An 18,589-nucleotide genomic window follows, 5' to 3' on the forward strand; every position below is an offset into this window, starting at 1 on the left:
GCATAGAAATATTATAAATAAAAAAGAAAAACTGGTGTTTTAGAGTAATGTGTAAACTCAAAGAGTGTAATTTTGATGTATATTTAAATCTAGATAGTGTATTAAATAGACATATTATTGTTCAACTTGAAACTTTTTTATTTGATAAATTGACTTGTGAATGGCAAAATAGAATATTGTTACAAAGTTATGGTAGTAAACTACGAACTTATAAATGATATAAAGCCGATTATTGTTCAGAGTCATATCTAACACAAAATATGTCCAAAAAGCACAGAAGTGCAATTGCAAAATTTAGATGTGGTGTTGCTCCTTTAAAAATAGAAACTGGACGTTATGAAAACAAACCAGTACCTTAGCGCATTTGTTTTAATTGTAAAGATATCATCGAAGATGAAATACATATTTTAACTTTACGTCCATTATATGGAGATCATCGTAATTTATTATTTGAGGAAGCGTGAGTAGTGTGAAAATGACAATTCTGCCCCACATGCAGAAATCCTGCATAAAATCCCCAACCCCGACGGCCAAATGCAAACGGACGGCATTCCTATTGAGCATAGGGTAAATACGAGAAATATGACTTTCGTACACAATGGATTCGTTGACATTCCCACAGATGGGGATGACTTCATCAGCGAAGACGCCTTCCAGGAGAAGGTGCAGGACCAGAATCAGGAAGCACTCAAATGGAAGGACTTACCCACCGGGGCGATCTATAAGATCTTGGAGGTGGTAGAAGTGGATGGGAAATTCGGTAAAAGCAAAATCCTCACCCTGAAGAATCGAGACGGAGAGACCACCAGGGTATGGGCCTGCCCCACTCTTAACAAAGAGAAGGGTCCCTTGCAAGGAGCTTTCGTTCGGAGCACTGGATTCAAAGTGAGCAAGAAATCTCAGCAGCAGTACCTCTCCTATGATCTGGTGAGGAAGTAATAAAAAAATAATCGAGGGCTATGGGTATAGGGTTCGAAATTTCCCAAACCAAATTACTGGATTGGGATATTTTTTTTTTTTTGGTCACTTGGAACTTTGATCTGGAGGATTCTGGAATAAGCGTGGGGAGCGAGGCGTAGCCGAGCGAGGCGCGCGTTGGAAGAATCCTCCCTATGGCGCATGCGCAGTAAGGTATTCACTAAAAGTGGTGGCCGTGGAAGATTTTCGCAGCTGCTGCTTTTCGTCGTAGTAGAAGCTAAGACATTTCACAACCCCTGCAAATTCAAATTTATCGATACCATCATCCTCCAGGCCTTTGCTCACTGCATCTTCGATCTTGGATTGGTAGGATCTGACGATGCGCACGGTATCTTCATGCTTTTTACGCTTTTGGCGGATGCGCTTGGCTAGCACCGCCAACCCCGCCATCGTGATGGAATTCACGACGGCTAGTGAGCTCAACGGAATGCATGCTACGGCACCTATCCCCGTTGCGGCGGTGCTGAGTGTGCCGGTTGTGCAAATGACATTGAGCACCGCAAATGAACCCAGAGCAAAAGACACCACTTTGTCCACTCGTTTATAGATCCTCGACAGTCGGGCGTATTTATGCATTTCGAATTTGAGCTCTCGCGCGATAGATTCGATCCTAGCTTCCCTGTAGGCTTTCTTCCCAAAGTCTACGGAGTCCATTTATTTATAGGAGCATGCCTAAGATGGGGATGCTTTTGAAGGGGCTATTGGGACCTAAGATCAACCCCTTACCATAGTAGAACCGATGTCCGCTCTTCAAGTATAAGCCATCGCCGTTAGTATTGGGCAAAGTACCTGGGCTGAGATACAGACCACGACCATGAGGTTTCACGCAGCATACTTTCCCACCCTTCTTGAGAAATAATCCAGATCCCACGGCCTTTTGGATGGCTGCGCTTCCCAAACCGCTCAATGCGCCCACGCCCAAAGCGGGCAGCACGGTTTTGGCCAGCATGGGCAGCGCGGCAGAGGCGAGACCTGCCAGCATGGGGAGGAATCCACCTTCTTTCTGCACGTTATGCCTCACCTGCTTCGGACTCATCTCCAAGACCATTCCACCCTTACCGCTCTGCAAGAGCTTGGCGATGCGCTGGATCTGACGGCGGGTGAGGAGCATCTTATGCTCGCCGGATAGGTTGGCATGCGACAATCGGACGCTCACGGGGCAACCGTTCTTTGCCGCACGCTGGATCTTCTCTGCCTGACCTTTCGTCAAGTTCAGACCATACTCTTGATAATCCATTTATTTATACCTCACGCAGATGGAAGCGGATGGTGAGATTCTCCCCTCGCAGATCGATGGGGCGAGCGTCTTGATCGGTCAGATACGTCTGCATGCGATCGATGGTCCTCAGGGTCACGGGTAAGTAGACAAGATTCTTGGGAGTCTGGATGATCTTCATGCCAGGATCGACTGCGGGAAAGAAGCTATAGATGGTGGACTGCTGCGTGCCGTTGACGTAGCTTCCGTGGATGATATCGCTATTCACCAGGATGCTATTGATGCTGATGATATTGACGATCTTCTCACCCTCCGCGTAGCCGTTAGTGCTACGGTCGTAGGTATACGTCCGGCGCTCGAATCCAAGCACCGTATTTAGGCTATTAGGCACGTCGAAATCCACTTCTGGGATAATTTCTGGCGAGAGTAAGGGTTGCTCTCAGCGTCGCGCGATTGGCATCGAGAAGGACCTCAGCCTTATGCTTATTGAGCCGCAGTTGCCGCTGGATCTCATCGTTGATATCGTCGATGCCGTAGGAGCCGGTGCTCAGCTCGACGGGAAACCAGCTAGCCCCGTCATCGGGAGAGTAGCGGAAGGAATTATTACCTGCATGAATATTGGGGATGGAGTAGTAGGTCTCCAGATTCACGAGGGCCATCTCGTAAGATTTCTCCTCGCGCAGCTGGAGGGGTGGGTTGAAGCGAGTCAAGATCTGACTATCGTTCCCAGAGACGATGAAGAAGAACCCGTCCTTGGGCTCGGTATTGGTGGCGATTTTCCGCAAAAGTGAAACGTCCATTTATCTAAGCCTCATCAGAAGACGACGCTCGTCTTCTGGCCGTCGGATTCGAATTGGAGGATTCGATCGGAGATGACCAGGGAGAAGGCTTGGATATTGGCAGGGACATTGCGCTCGAAGTCGGCTCGGATCTGGATATCCACCGTCGACTCTTTCAGCCGCTCGGACTGATGGCTCACGTCGATGACGAATAGGGGATATAGATCGATGAAGTCGGAGGGATTGATGCCGCCATTGCTCAGCAGACTTTCCATGCTATAGAATTTCTTGCTGAATTCGGCAGCCTCCTTATAGACCCTGGCGACCCTGCATTGGGTGAAGCCAGCATTGAAGTCCACGGCGGGATAGCGCTCCGCATTGAGGGTCACGTGAATATTTCGCAATCGGCAGTGGTCGAAGACGGCGGCATTATGCAGCTGGTCGTTGTCCCTTTCGGTTTGAAAGGCGACGATGATCCATCGCGGTTTTTCTCGCCCGCTTTTCGCGGCTAGGCGCCAATGAAATTGCGAGGTCTGGGGCACGGCTATGGAGTCGCACTGCCTCATGCGAAATCCGCAATCGATTTTGGTCTTGCTCTGGATGGTCTTATAGAGCCGCAGACTCTTTTCGTCGGACGGGATGACGTGGGGGACGAACCACGGACCTTGCTCAAGACTACTTTGGCCACGTCGTTGACGGCAGCGGCTCGGAGGATGGCATTGGCATCCGAATCGCGCACCAGGGAGAGCTCGTGCTTGAATCCGTAGACGATCTTATCGTAGTCCTCGGCAAAGCCAAAGACGTGCTTGAGAGGGATGGAGAAGGAAAAGGACCCCTTATTGGCTGGCTTTGTGATGATATACTCGCGACGTGCTGCGAATCCAACGTTATCTGCCTCAGCATCGGCCGTGGAGTCTTTGAACCATAGCTGGTTGAGGCCTTGCGATTTGGAGAAGTCGTCGGGATACGTCAGCATCCCTAGCATGGTGGTGGCGATGCCGGGGTCGTTGAGATGCTCGATCTGCTGGCCGGAGAGTCGGTAGCTGATGCTACGAAAGAGATACATGGCACCGTTATGGACGAGCGATACCAGATCGCCATCGCCATACGCAGCGCTATCATTCTTCTGAAGTCGGCCTTCGATCAAGAGATAGCTTTCGGCGGGATGGAGGAAGAGATCCTGAGTCTCGATATTGATGCGTATCTCTGCGCCGGCATTATTCAGCTGCGCCCCGGCTTGAGGTTCGTATTCGTGAACCTGATATTCCTGGAAACTTTCATCGAAAGTCAGTCCTTCGGTGATAGAGAGCATATCGGCCATGATATATTTATCTATAGCGCTGGACGAAGTCGTGGATGGTGGCGATACCCCCGCCCAAGATGAGATTATTGAGACGGGTCTGCTGCTGTGGGGTCCTCTTGGTGGGTGGTGCTTTAGGCTTCTTTTTGCGGGTCACTCGATTGACGACGTGGTCCACCGCCTTGCTCGCACCTTTCTCCACGCCTTTCAAAGCTGCATTGGAGGCGGCGCTCACGGCCTTGCTACCCAACGTCTTGGCGGCGGAGGAGGTAAGCACCCGTCCGGCAAGATTGGCGATGGTATCGAAAAGGCCTCTTCCGCCGACGGCATACTTCCGACGATATCCGTGATTCACTACTAAAGGCATCGTAAATTTATTTAGAGGAGCTTCCGATGCAGCTTCTCGTACTCACCCCTGCTGATATGACCGGACTTCCTCATGGCGTCGAGGATGGCCACGATTTCGTTGCGCACCCCATTATTTCCGGCCTGGTAGGCGGCGGCGCAAAGATCGAGACGATCCAGCAATTGGTCGAAGCACGTGGGGAGGAAGACGGTCGATACCCCGCTCCCATACTTATCTTGCTTATAGATGTACGAGACGATCTCCTTCTATTTCCGACTCTTGCTTGCCTTGGGGGTCTGCGAGAGCGCAGAGTTGCCTTGATACATGGCATTGGATGCTCGTAGGATATCACCATAGGTATGCAGGTCATCCACCTCGAAATCTTTGGGATGCTTCATGACCATAAGTTCCCATAGGCCGGGGGTACCCTTATAGCGCTCGTCATCGACGAGGATATCGTCTCCATCGAAGGTGACGGGTAGACTCCCGATCATGATGGCGCCGTCTTCCACTCGCAATCCAAAGGTATGGTCGGCCTTGGGAGTCATACTGAGCTGAAGATAATGGGTGGCTCGCGGACCGAGGTTGGTTCTCAATGCTTGCTCGATGGCAAGCGGATCGTCGTCGCCCTCGGCTGCAGGGAGAGGAGGGGGAAGGGCAGGCACCGGGGCGGGCAGAGCGAGTGGGATATCTTCGATCTTTTTGGTGATCTGGAAGGCGGTCTCCTCTTGCGTCTCGTCCACGGGCTTGAATATCTTGGAGAGATCGCGGCTGAGTCCGATCTTATGTAGGCGACGCTGCATATCGCTGGCCTGGATGCTACGCTTGGTCTCCTGCAAGTCCCTGGCAAGCGCCTCATGCTGCTTGGGGTCAGTGATCTTGATGAAGTCATTTTATTTATAGCATCGCCAACGCCCCTTAGCGATGAATCGAACGCTCCAAGGCGATGGATCGAACGCCCCTAAGCGATGGAACGAACGCCCCTAAGCGATGGATTGATCGCCCCATAGCGCATCACGCCTCAGCGGGATGCAAAAACCGTAGATTCCCGAAGATCCTACGCACTCTCCATGCATTTGGAAGAGCAGAAAGGCTTCACGCCTTTGAGGAGATCGTACTCCCCACTTTCCTCACTTTTACGCCCGACCAGAGGGTGGCAAATTTGGGTACGTATATAGTCTCCTCGTGATGCAAAGCCTTACCGCGGGCGATCGAGACTCCGCACCGGCAGCATGCCTCAGGGAAAAGCTTCGAATGCCTCTTGCACTTATCACTGTCCGATATGGAGGGATACGTGCACTGATGGCCGCGGATGGTCTTGATGCAGCACTGGGGTCCGGGCGGCGGCTTAGATTTGCGGTTGGAGTGGGAATTATAGGTCCTTCCTTCGAAATCCTGATGATCGATGCGGCGAATGAGCGTGAATCCGCACTTATTGCAGAAGCCATCCTCAAGGCTATGGCGGCAGCGGCACTCGCACTTTCCAAATTCGCCCAGATGCTGGCGGATGCAGGGGTGGCAAATATTGCCGAGAAGTTTGCACTCACACTCTTCCCCGTATCGGCCAAAATAGTGATCCGCAGAGCACCCCTCGCACCTATCCAGCCATCGGGGAGGCTTGGAGAGTATATCCAAGAGGTATCCCCTTAACTCAGCGATCGATGGAGATCGACCTTTCTCTAGCTCGAACTGATTCTCCAGGAAAAATTCCTTCAAGTGATCCATTCTTTATCTTAGACTCGATAGAAATCGTCTAGATTGCATCGATATTTCCCATTCGTCTTGGGGCTCGTGAGATCGATGGTCATGAATCTGTAAGGCTTGGACCAGCAGTGGTCGCATAAGGCATCGAATTGGGCTGGGGTGAGATCGCCGCAATGATCTCGGCGGATATGGTCGCGATTCTTGGCATCCTGCTCGAAGAGGCATATGAAGTTGGCATTCTCCCGGATCGATTGCCGCGGGAGCTTGAAGTAAATTTGGCAGAGGTAGAAGCAGTGATGTTATTATGCCGACCGCGCACGTAGTAATCCTCGCACTTGCTCTGCTTGCTCAGCATCAAGTCGTCGAAGACCATGAGATTTTTGCGGGCGGGATCGAGCTCTCGGGGATCGGGCACGTCGCTCGCCTCCTCGAAGAAGAAAGCTTCGATGCCGCTAGGCTTGGACGGCGGCTTCATCATTTGCACCACGTCGACCAGAGAGTGGGGATAGCTATCCTTGATGGAGAGAAGGTCGCGGATATCGTCTTTCGAAAATGTTTTCCCCAGCGCCTGCCGCAGCAGCTGATAGATGGGCTGGTGGACTGATTTTCCGAAGACGTAGAGTCGATCGTAGTCGAGCCATCCATCGCGCAGGAGAAGATTATTCAGCAGAGTCGTCTTGCCGCAGTCTGACTTCCCGATGATCAGACCTCGGATGGATCGCTGCGGGAGGAGAAAGTGGTTATGCTGACGACTCGCGGCGGGCTCATCGTAGGTAAGGTCTTCAACGTCCATTTATCTATATAAAATTGGAATGTATTGCTTGAAGTGCAAGAAGAAGACGGAGACGAATAATCGCGCCGTGATCACGAGTGATGACGGACGGCGGCGGCGGAAGGTGGGGACCTGCGCCGAGTGCGGTGCGCGAAAGTCGGAATTCATCAAGACGGAGAGGGGCGCCGGACTCATGAATATGATGATCAATCGGATGCCCGTCGAGATGCATCTACCGGGGCATAATTTCACCGGTCCGGGAACCAGACTCAGCCAGCGACTCAATGCCGACGGCACCCCCAAACCTTGGTCCAGACCCATCAATCGAGTCGATGAGGCCGCCTGTCGCCACGATCTTTGCTACGCCAAGCACAAGGATACGGCCGCACGCAATTCGATCTGCGATAAGACGATGCTAGCCTCCCTCGATGCCATCCCCAATCCCACTGCACGCGAGCGTCTCGAGCGTGGTATCGTCAGACCCATCATCGGCACCAAAGCACGATTTGGGCTGGGTGTGGGGGAAAAAAAAGTCCGATGGACGGATAAGCTAGCCGAAGATCTGCACAAGCCAGTCCGGCGCAAATTTCAGAAGCGTCGCGTGATGGTAGATGGGGTGGATGAGATCTGGGCTGCCGATCTCGTAGATATGAGCGCCTTCTCCCGCGATAACCGAGGCTTCAAATACCTTCTGAGCATCATCGACGTCTTCTCCAAGTATGGCTGGTTGGTGCCGCTCAAGGATAAGAAAGGTGCCACGGTGCGAGATGCCTTCCGGACCGTCTTCAAGGATCGCACGCCCGAGAAGCTATGGACCGATAAGGGCACGGAATTTTATAATCGCGAGGTGAAGGATCTGCTCCGGAAGCACGACGTCGATCTCTACTCCACCGAGAACGAAGAGAAATCAAGCGTGGTGGAGCGCTGGAATCGTACTATGAAGGAGAAGATATTCAAATACTTTTCGGCCAATTCCACGTGCTCCTATCTCCCCGTCCTGGACGATCTCGTCCGCCAGTATAATACCACCAAGCATCGATCCATCAAGATGACCCCCATCGCCGCCAGCCAGAAAGAGCACGAGTCTAAGGTCTTCTGGAATCTCTACGGAGACCTTCCATCCATGCAGCCTCAGCGATTCGACGTCGGCGATCAGGTCCGGATCACCAAGAAGAAGGGCATCTTCGAGAAGGGATATACTCCGCGATGGACGGAGATCTTTACCATCGCCCAGGCCCTAGCGACGCAGCCGCCCACCTATCGCCTCAGACTATAAGGGTGAGGAAATCGAGGGATCCTTTTACGAGCCTGAGCTCCAGCGCACCGACCAGGATATCTTCCGCATCGAGGAAATCCTGAGCCGACGCATCCGGAATGGGAAGAAAGAAATCCGCGTCAAGTGGAGAGGATATCCCAAAACCTTCAATTCCTGGGTCAAGGAGTCCGACTGGCAATGATCCCCCCAGGCTTTCCGGTCTCGATCAAGGGAGACCAGAAAGTCTTGATTTATGCATGCTTCAGCTCGACGAAGACCCTTAATGCGTCTAGATCCTCCTGCAGGCGATCGTAAAGGGCTTTGGTGATGGGCTCATTATCGGTCTTGGGGAGAGGGAGATTTAGCAGGTGATATTTTTGCATATCTAGGTCCTTAGTCATCAAGCCGCCATTGGTCGAGACGCACTCTTACTTATCGACTTTGCCATCTTCCACGGTCATTAGCTTTTTGGTAAGGTCTTTGATGGATGCGTCATACTCCCTTTGCATCCGCTTGATGATCATCTGCATCTGCTTCATTTCCGAATCTAGCTCTTCGAGGTCTTTCACACCGTCTTTCATCTGCTGATTGACCCATCGCTTCGTCACAGCGTCCGTCAGAGCCTGCTAGGTGCGGGATGGGCATCCGCACCCGTCAGAGCCTGCTAAGTGCAGAGGGGAGGGGTCTTACCTCAATTGCTGCCGTGAGTGATCCGATAGTGTCCGTGGGCAAGGGTGCTGATGCCGTCGGGGAGGATGTGGCGCAATTCGTCTTTGGCGGAGAGAGCGATCTTGTTGATCTGCTCCGTGTAGATCTGGTGGAGATGGCTCCGGATGATATTCATCGGGCGATGGATCTCCTGCTGGTGTTAAGGCAGCGCTTGTAGTCATCAAAGGCGATGCTGCGCTTGATGACGCTCTTGGTGACTCCCTTCGCCTTCTTCGTAGCCTTACCGTCGTCCATCTTGAAGGCGTATAGTTTTGCGCGGAGCCCCACGAATTCGGTCATGGTCTTGCCGCCGCACTCGTCCTTGAATTTTCCGATGATCTTCTTATTCACGCCAGTAGGGATGCCGGAGGGATGCTCGGCCGGATAGTTGGACGTATCGAATTTTTCCTGGACGTGTGGCGCGATGTCTTTGTAGAAGTCGGCGGTCTGGATTTCGTAGGCCAAGCTGTCGGTGTCGGTGAAGAGCAGCCGGGCCTTATCGCCGTACGTCGTCCTCACGAATCCGTAGTGGAAGTCGTACATCAGGAGCTTCGAGATATCCAAGATGCACGCTCCTAGGTATACGGGCTTATCGAACTTGAGCTTGGTCTTCTTCATATGGACGGCTGCTAGATTCTCGGTGAAGACGACTCGGCGATCGAAGTTGGGCTTGGCCACGAGCTTCAGGGCCTGCTTCTCGGTGGTGACTAGCCTGACGTCGACGCGCTTTCGGATATTCTCCATCGTCTTGCCGAAGACCGAATTATTCATCAGCTTGAAAAATTCTTTCTCGGAGTCGGTCTTGGCTGCGGCTCGAAGCTTCGTATTCAGCTCCATATACGACTTGAGCCAGGGGGATTGCCTGAACCCTATGATGCGATGGACTTTGACGAGCTTCTTGCCCATCGATAAGTAGAGCTTGAGATTTCGATAGTGGAGGGTATATTTTTCACGCTTGCCCAGATGAGGCACGAGCTTGCGCACCTTGTCGATTTCCACGTTTTCCGGCGCGAGAGGGTAGTCATTGTGGGCGTCGTGAAGATCTTGCGGATATTCCAGATTGCATTCCACCATGGCTCCGTACTCGTGATCGTCAGGATACTCCAAGACTTTCTCGATTTCCTCCGGCTCCATCCACTCGAAGTCTCCCGTGGGAAGGGGCTGTGCCATCGCCCAACCGTAGAGATTGTTGGCGTCGAGGTAAGTGAGATATTTGGTGGGTTATGAGATATCGTAGTCGGTCATGTAGGGATTATTAGCCTTGCCGTGGCGATGGGAGATCATGGCGACGCCCCCTCTGGTTGCCTTCTCGAACATCAGGAGCATGTCTGGATCGGAGAGCAGCTCCAATCTGACGCCGGTGGTTTTGAGGGTGCCATCGTAGGCTAGCCCTGGGGATGTGAAGTAGTGGGCAGGATCAAGCCCATAGTGAGTCTGACAGATATCCCTGAAATCCTCGAAGATATCCTCCAGTATGGCCACGTCGGATTCTAGGTAGAGATTGTGATAATCTCGCGGGGTTTTGCACTCGAAGGCCTCCCATACTCTCTGAGCGTGCGCATAGTCCTCATCGCTGATATGCTCACCGGTTTGCGTGCAGAAGAAAGCTTCCTTGGGTGGGAGCTGGGTCTCCTCAAGCTTGGCAGGCCCATCGACGTAATCGTAGGGATAGACCCCCTTCCTAATCATCAGCTCATACCTGTCGCCAAAGCATTCCCTAACCGCCTTGAATTTATCGGGTGTGAGATTCTTTGCTAAATTTTCGAGGGAGCTGAGCATGAATCTGCACGAGTCGATGAATCTCATTTCCAGACCATCTTCTAGTTGCTTCGAGAAGCTGATATATTTTTCATCCGTATTGGGGATGCAGGTGATCTTCCCTCCCTTGAATTCCTTCACGAAAAGATGGGCATCGTACCCACTCAGGTTGTGCAAGAGGATGGGCACGTGCTTCGGAAGCTGAAAATCTAGATTGCACTGGTTGTGTGCCGCGCCCCGATACTTCCCGGTGAGATGGTCGTGGTCCCGCACCTTATCCCCTTCCAATTCACCCCCGCAAATGTGGCAGTGCGTGCTTGATTCGAAACCCTCCTTATCCTCGTCGCTCATCACCATCGACTTCTTCTCCTTGCATATCTTGCTGATCGTCTGAACTTTCTCTTCGATGCACTGCACGAATTTCTTAGCCGCATCTTCCCCGCAGTAGACGACCGATTCCTTGTAGTCGCCGTGGGCATACTTCACGCGATAGCAGAAACCTGATGGTCGGTGCTGCTGATACTGCTTCGTGTAGGACTTGGTCGGATCGGGCTGGCAGGTATCGATCTTCTCCGTGAAGCATTCAAAGTCCGCATAGATCGCGAATGGGACTCTCATCTGCTTCTTGTGGTTGTGAAAGGCTATGGCGGATCCTTCCTCCGGCATCTCGATCCTGATTGCATCCTTCTGACTGCAATATTTCATATGATCGTCCAAGAGATCCTGCCTGGTGAAGTGGGAGAGGCATCTTCGGCAAAAGTACGCATGTTCATCGTGGTTCGTGACCTGCGCTGTCAGAAGAGGTGATAGGCTCTTGATCCAGCAATAATGCTGCTTGCCTTCACGGGTCAGGAAGAGGAGATCTACGTGGGTGGGGCCTGTATTTTTCGATATCTTGAGGGGGTAAACCTGGAGATCCTCTTCTTCATCTTCACCCTTCTTTACGCCATTGAAGCCAAAGACGTTGACGTTGATGGTAGGATTCTGCCTTTCAAATTTATCGATCGCCTTGAGCGAAACCGGGAAGTCGATGCCTTCAAATTTTAGCTCATCCCCCCACTTCACGTACTGACTGGGGCGATTGGCATGTTTCTGATCCACGTCCTCATGATGAAGCGCGGAGAGGATAGCCCATTTGAAGCACTCCTGATCCTCGTTCTGCACGTTGATGATCCCCTTCTTTTTGGCGAGTGCTGATGGGGTCGGTATGAAGGAAGCCCCCTTGAGAGGCTTGAATTGGTTGAGGTGGATCTCAAGCTTCTCAACGTGTCCGAAAGTCCATCCGCTCCCTTCCCGCATGTATTTAGCCATATTTTCCTTGATCTTCTCCATCATGAACGCAATCTCCAGATCGAGATCTGCGGATTCGAAGAGGGTAATAAGGCCCGATCTGAAGTAGGGGGTGATGTTGGTATTTTCTCCGGTCGCGGGGTTGGTCTTTACCAGCTCTGCTAGAAGCACTAAGTGGACCTTCAATCCCTTCTTTTCGGTGAGAGCATCAGAGATGGTGGTGGAGATTGTGCTTCGACTTACCTTGAGAAACGTAGCTACGTCATGCGATTTCAAGGGTTCGATGACGACTGTGCCAAATACACCATTCAGTGCCTGACGCCTATCGGTGATCTTGATCTCCTCTTCGACTGGGGCGCTTCTGATGCTCTCTTCCACCTGCTGGAGTAGATCCTCTCTCTTGAGCCGGGAGTACCTGGTGAGCCCGCGATTCTTGGCGAGTGCTTTCAGCTGCTTCTTGCTGAAGACTTCCCTACGGGTAAATTTACGGGCGGTTTTCTCCTCGATGAGCTTCACCAAGGCCTCCTTGTTCTTCCTACTGAATCCCCTCAGACCCTCATCCTTAGCTATTTGACGGAGGGTCTTCATGGTCTCTTTGACCACCATCTTCCCCTCAACTGGGATGACCTCATCCTCCTGCTGGCGTGGTTGCTTGCTATGCATCCAGCAGCGACCACCCATCCCGGGCTTGCTCTTGCAGAACTGCCCCTTCTTCCTTTTCAGTGGATAATCGCAGGTGGTCTTCTGCTCCCCATCTGATTGATGCTCAAATCGCGGCTTGGCGGACTGCGCACCGCAATTTTGACACATATGGGTATGCTCATCCATCTGCGCCATGCTAGGGTTATCGCAGCACTGCTGCTGCTTTTGGGGGATTGGGGTTGGAATGGTATCCTCCAAATCTTCTTGATTCTTCAGAAATAAATCCTGTAAGCGATCCATATTTTCACTATTGGATGCCGTCCCTTTATTTATTTCAATCTGTGACGCACTTCTCTTAAAGGTGTCCTTATTCACATCCCCACTATCCTCTGGGGCGACCTGACTTATGCTCTGTGCGAAAGACATAATTCTTGTATTTACCCTATGCTCAATAGGGATGCCGTCCGTTTGCATTTGACCGTCGGGGTTGGGGATTTTATGCAGGATTTCTGCATGTGGGGCAGAATTGTCATTTTCACACTACTAGCGTGTAAATATGAATTGTTTTATACATTGTCTGATAACGATAAATTTATTTATATTTTTAATTGTCAATTAGCTGCTAAAGCCTGCTAAAAAATGTTATGTAGGAGGACTAGTTTTTTATATAAATAGTTAACTTTTATAAATGTGCTGTATATTTCTTCTTGTATTTTATTTCGCATTTGTACATATGTGAATATATCTTAATAGTCTCTCATAATTCTTAATAGAATGGTACTTGTCTACTGCTTTTCATTCCTTTTATTGTTGACTTTTAAGCCTAAGTATAAATTATGGTTTTTTATATGTTGTACAAGTGGTGAAACTGTAATTAAAAATTGAATCTGAAAATCTGTAAATCAAAGTTTTTCCCAGAATGTCAAACAATGTTATAACTGTATTGAATATTTTACTTTAATTTTGAAAGACTAAAGTTTTTACAACAATCTTTTCCCACGTGTTTTATTCTTTTGTTCAATTCATGCAACACTTTATTCTTTGTTTGCACACCAATATCCCCTTCGTCCATATGTCAGACATATTTAATAATAGAAAAAAACAAAGGTGTCAATTCGGGAGACCAACTTGAAAATCTTATAAAAACAATCAAATTTTAATGGTGATTGGCTAAAATGATAAAAATTCTTATTTTCAATAAATATTACATATTGTTTGTTAAATAACTAGTTTTTTCTTTTTAGAAATTATGGGAATAAACCTATTTTTTTCATTAGACTTTCTGGGCACAATTTCATTAACCATTCTTGAATTAGACATTTTGTGAATATTCAAGGCTAGCATACATCACGGTCTACTTATTTTCCGATATATTTTTGAAAACGATACGGCAGTCGAATAAAAATCGAAGACATATGTATTTATAGCCATTTTTGGTTTGGACTTCTTTGGTCTTCATTTCTACCATGAAAATCGCAATACGCTATTTTCAGCCATAGAAATCCAAAACCCGAAATATATGTTATGGAAACAACTTAAACGCATCATATTATTGATATTTTACACAAAGTAAAATAAATCTATATTTATAGCAAAATTTAAGTTTGGTCTTTTTGGTCTTCATTTCTACATTTTGGTCTTCATTGTGCGATATGATGTTTTCAGCCATAAGAACCCCAAACTCGAAATTAATGTTGCGGAAACAACTTAAATGCATCATATCAGTAATATTTTACACAATAAAGTTAAAAATAAAACGTATGTTTATAGCTAATTTCAGGTTTAGTCTTCTTTGGACTATTTCAACCCACCGCATTCTTTTGATTTCCGCTAGAATCTTGGTTCCCTTGATTAAAACATTTTGATTTTTTTTTCAAAATATTCTGATAACGTTTTTGAAACATTTTACTCTTTAAGTTTATAAAAAAAATGTTTGACTCTTTATTGAAATGTTTTTGAAATGTTGCATCGATAATATAAGTTAAGTACTACAACTTGATCGTGAATGGAGGATGTTAAGGATTGTGAAACAATTTTTATCGAAGGGTCAAATGGAAGGTCAGTAGTACTTTACCTAATAATATTTGATACGAAGCTATGTTATTGGAAAAAAAGAAGACTTTTCCATGAAAGTCAACATCAGAAGCCGAACAATTTTCACACGCTGATGGCAGGTGGGATTCCTGCATGTATTTTTTTTTTAAATGTTAATAAATCTCATGTATTTTGAAATTAAACGAAATATTTATTATTTTGGTTATCAGCAATATATATGTTCATTTACACTGTAAAGTCAGCCTCGTATCTTGGCCTACACTTATAGATCGACGGAAAAGGAAACCTATTCACCAAACTATACGACAAAGGTTACGACTATTCATTCCGTACTGTCCTTTCCTTTGTAACTTTCCTTTCATCTGTGGCAACATACCTTCAGCACGTGCGTACGGAGTTTTCATATCACACATGCCAGAGCTTGCAGACTTTCTGTACCACACTAGACTTCTTACAATTAGGGTTCTGGAGCAATGTTATGTTGCTACAAGATTGGAGTCATCACTACAGAAGTTTTAGGTTGTCACCATGAACTCAAGGATCGTTATGATTTATCCTTATGTTCTAGTTCGCCTGGCTCAATGATTTATCCTTATGTTCTAGTTCGCCTGGCTCAACCGAACATAAATTATTTAAACAATAATAACTAGACACTTATAGAAATGAGCTCTCCTAGCCAGAGTAGCACACTTTTATTTTGCAAAAAAAAAAAAAAAAAATATTTCAATAGTCTCGTCGCCGAGACCAAAATAGTTCAGATTCTATACAGTCCTTCTTTAACTCAGAAATTCCTACAAACACCACTAACTGCCTGTCCAAACACTGACTTTCCAGACATCAAAAACAGCATTAATAATACACATTCTACAAAACATAACATAAAATTTAATTTCTGATAAACGTTATATTTCATAATCGACAGAATTAGATCCTATGTACAAGAGACACCTTTACAAAATTTTAGATAAGGAATTTTGGTGGTGGGGGTGTGTAACCGGTGTGCTACTAGCCAAAGCTTTGAATGACGAACATCCTTCAAACATCCTTATTTATACCTTATAATAGAAGATCATGCTTTGCATGAACCCGCCAACAGGGGTGTTAGTTGTTAAAGAAGTATTCATAAATAAAACATATACCTGTTTTACAGGTATACATGTCAGTACGTACACTTAATTATAGTCATACCTGTAAACATGTTTATGATTTGTAGACATTAACACGTGTTAACCTGTGTGCGTTAACCGTAACATTTATAAATATATTTATGTTCTAGTTCGCCTGGCTCAAGCGAACATAAATTATTTAAACAATTAAAACTAGACACTTATAGAAATGAGCTCTCCTAGCAAGAGTAGCACACTTTCGATGAGACCAAGTAAGACAGTTTAAATGCCTATGTTCTGAGTAACTGAAAGTTTTTCACCAAGGTTTTCATGTACATATCCATCTTTGGCTGTGTCGGACGCCCATCTACCGTGTTTTTTAAACAGTCTGTCACTAATTTCAGCCGTGGCTGCTGCTGTCGTACCCCCTGCTCGAAATGAATGAAGACCAAATCTAGACTTATCCAGCCCTAAAGACTGTAATGCATTTAAGAACAGTTCTCTTGCTCTAGTGCATGATAAAAGTCAATTTCCTCTTAAACTATACAATTGAGAACTTTTACGAAAAGTTAAAGATCTAAAAATAAATTCGTCTGCCATACTTATGCTAGCTTTACATATATACCTTTCCAACAGTTTTACCGGACAAGTTATAGTATTTGTTCTAGATAAAAGTACAGATGAACCTTCTCGTTTTTGATCAGTCTTACTTTTTTCAATATATAACGAAGCATGAGTAGGATGGAACTGGATATCTGATTTTCTTATATTGACTAGTTCTGAGAAACGTAGAAAACCTGCGTAACAAACAAGACACATACACGCTAACCTTAAATCGCTCAAGTTACTAAGATCATGAGCATATCTAAAAAATTTTTGTAATATATCAACAGTTATATGTTTTTTTTTATGTATTATACTATGACCTACAATTCTGCTTGATCCGTCTTTTACAGAATTGCATAAGAATGAATCACATGGATTTTTATGATTTGATATTTTGTGCACCCAGCTTATGGAATAGAAAAGCTTCTACTTTAGACGTAGAATTAACATTTTTGCTCAAATAATTAAGATACAAAGCTACAATAAGCTGGGTAGCAGGTAAGGGGTTTAATCCATTTGAACTACACCATTTACAAAAACTATCAAATGCGTCCCTATATTTCTTTCTAGTGTTGTCAGCCCTTGACTTCATACAAAATTCTGGAATTTCTTCTGCCAAAAGTCTCAGGTTAGAATTCAAAACATCAGCACCCCTATCCATCGTGTGTTGTTGAAGATGTCTGAAAATCGTAAAAATATAATATAAATTTTATTTATATTGCAATTTTGAAAAAAAAATAATGTAAAACATCAAATTCTGACCATGCATTTTTTCAATGCCTCGTCATAATCACACTACAAAACAGACAGTGGAAAACAGTTATCCACTTCTTATTAGGCTTTCAACTTTATAGCCAATATCTTTGATGTAAAATTTTCTGTCCCGAATATGACATTTTTATTGTTTCCTTGAAATTAAAATATTTTGACCAGTGTTAAATTCGAAAACTTCTTCTACAAAAAAACTTATTTCATATCTCTTCCAAAAATCATTGTCCAAAATGATGAAGGCCAATTCGGTACAATTAATGTTCCCGATGCTTTACTTGTGATCAAATACCTGATGATTTTAGGAATAAGGTGTATAGGGGGCACTAACCAGTTATTATCTCTACTCCAATTTTGAGTAAAAGCATTTACTGCTTCACTATCAGGATTCAAAACTTCAGAAGTCTGTGTTTTAGTATTCATGAAATTTGCGAATCTATCTATAGAGTAAGGGCCCCACATTTGATTCAAAAATAAGAAAAAACTCCCAGGTTGTTTGCCAATCATCGATATCAAATTTGAAATAAAATCTGCTTTGCAATTTTTTGTGATCTGTGCACCCAAACAGGAATTAAACTAATCTCCTCTGTAGAGCAAACCTTAAAAAATATCCATTGCCAAGTGTTGTAAAAACACTCTTGTACTACCTTTGTTTATAATTTTCACACAATTTTGACTATCTGTATTCCATTTCACAAATTTGTTTCTTAACTCTTTCTTAAACGAATGCAACGCCATTTGGATGGCCCCGAGTTCTCGCCAGGTGGAACTCGTTTCTTTCTCGGTTTAATCCCACATGATGAAAAACTTTCTCATTCACTTCGACGGTGTAAGTAGCCGCTGCAACATCGCTAGCATCAGAGAATATTTTTAAAGTTTCTTTCATAGTTTCATTCATTAAAACTTTTTATCCAGTATAGACAATATTTTTAACCAAAATGTTAGCTTAGAATGTACATTTTCTATGAAATCAAACATTAACTTTGAATCCCAAAATGTTCTCTTCTCTATAACTAAATATAGAAATCTTGTCATTAAAGCTGATATATTGCCTAATACAAGTGACATAGAAATAATTCTCCCTGTAAATTGAGCTAATTCTCGGGCCGTTACCCGTGGGAAGATTTAAAATAAGCTTAAAAAATTCAACTGTATTAACAATTCTACTGTTGGTAATTGAAGAGAATGCTTTAAAATTCCAAATCAAGCCAAGCCATTCAATACTTTGAACAGGTTCAAAATAGATTTTTCTTAATTTATGAAAGAACCAGCTTGTTCTAAGGATAATTTAACAAATCTGGACACA

General features: G+C 46.1%; 1 protein-coding gene across 1 annotated transcript; it reads right to left on the reverse strand.

Annotated features, from left to right (window-relative positions):
* Positions 1-3,535: 3,535 nt before the first annotated feature.
* LOC148626862 (uncharacterized) lies at positions 3,536-4,294 on the reverse strand. Its single transcript, XM_088564666.1, has one exon. It carries the CDS (start codon positions 4,292-4,294, stop codon positions 3,536-3,538), a length of 759 nt encoding a protein of 252 aa, XP_088420792.1.
* Between the last annotated feature and the right edge of the window lie 14,295 nt (positions 4,295-18,589).

This window comes from Perna viridis, chromosome 1 (genome assembly GCF_037379345.1).
Source record: "Perna viridis isolate PV_CMFRI_1.1 ecotype Kerala chromosome 1, ASM3737934v1, whole genome shotgun sequence".
Classification (NCBI taxonomy): Eukaryota; Metazoa; Mollusca; class Bivalvia; order Mytilida; family Mytilidae; genus Perna; species Perna viridis.

Coding starts and splice junctions, on each gene's coding strand:
- LOC148626862 (XM_088564666.1), bottom strand. CDS start 4,294: ATGGCCGATATGCTCTCTATCACCGAAGGACTGACTTTCGATGAAAGT.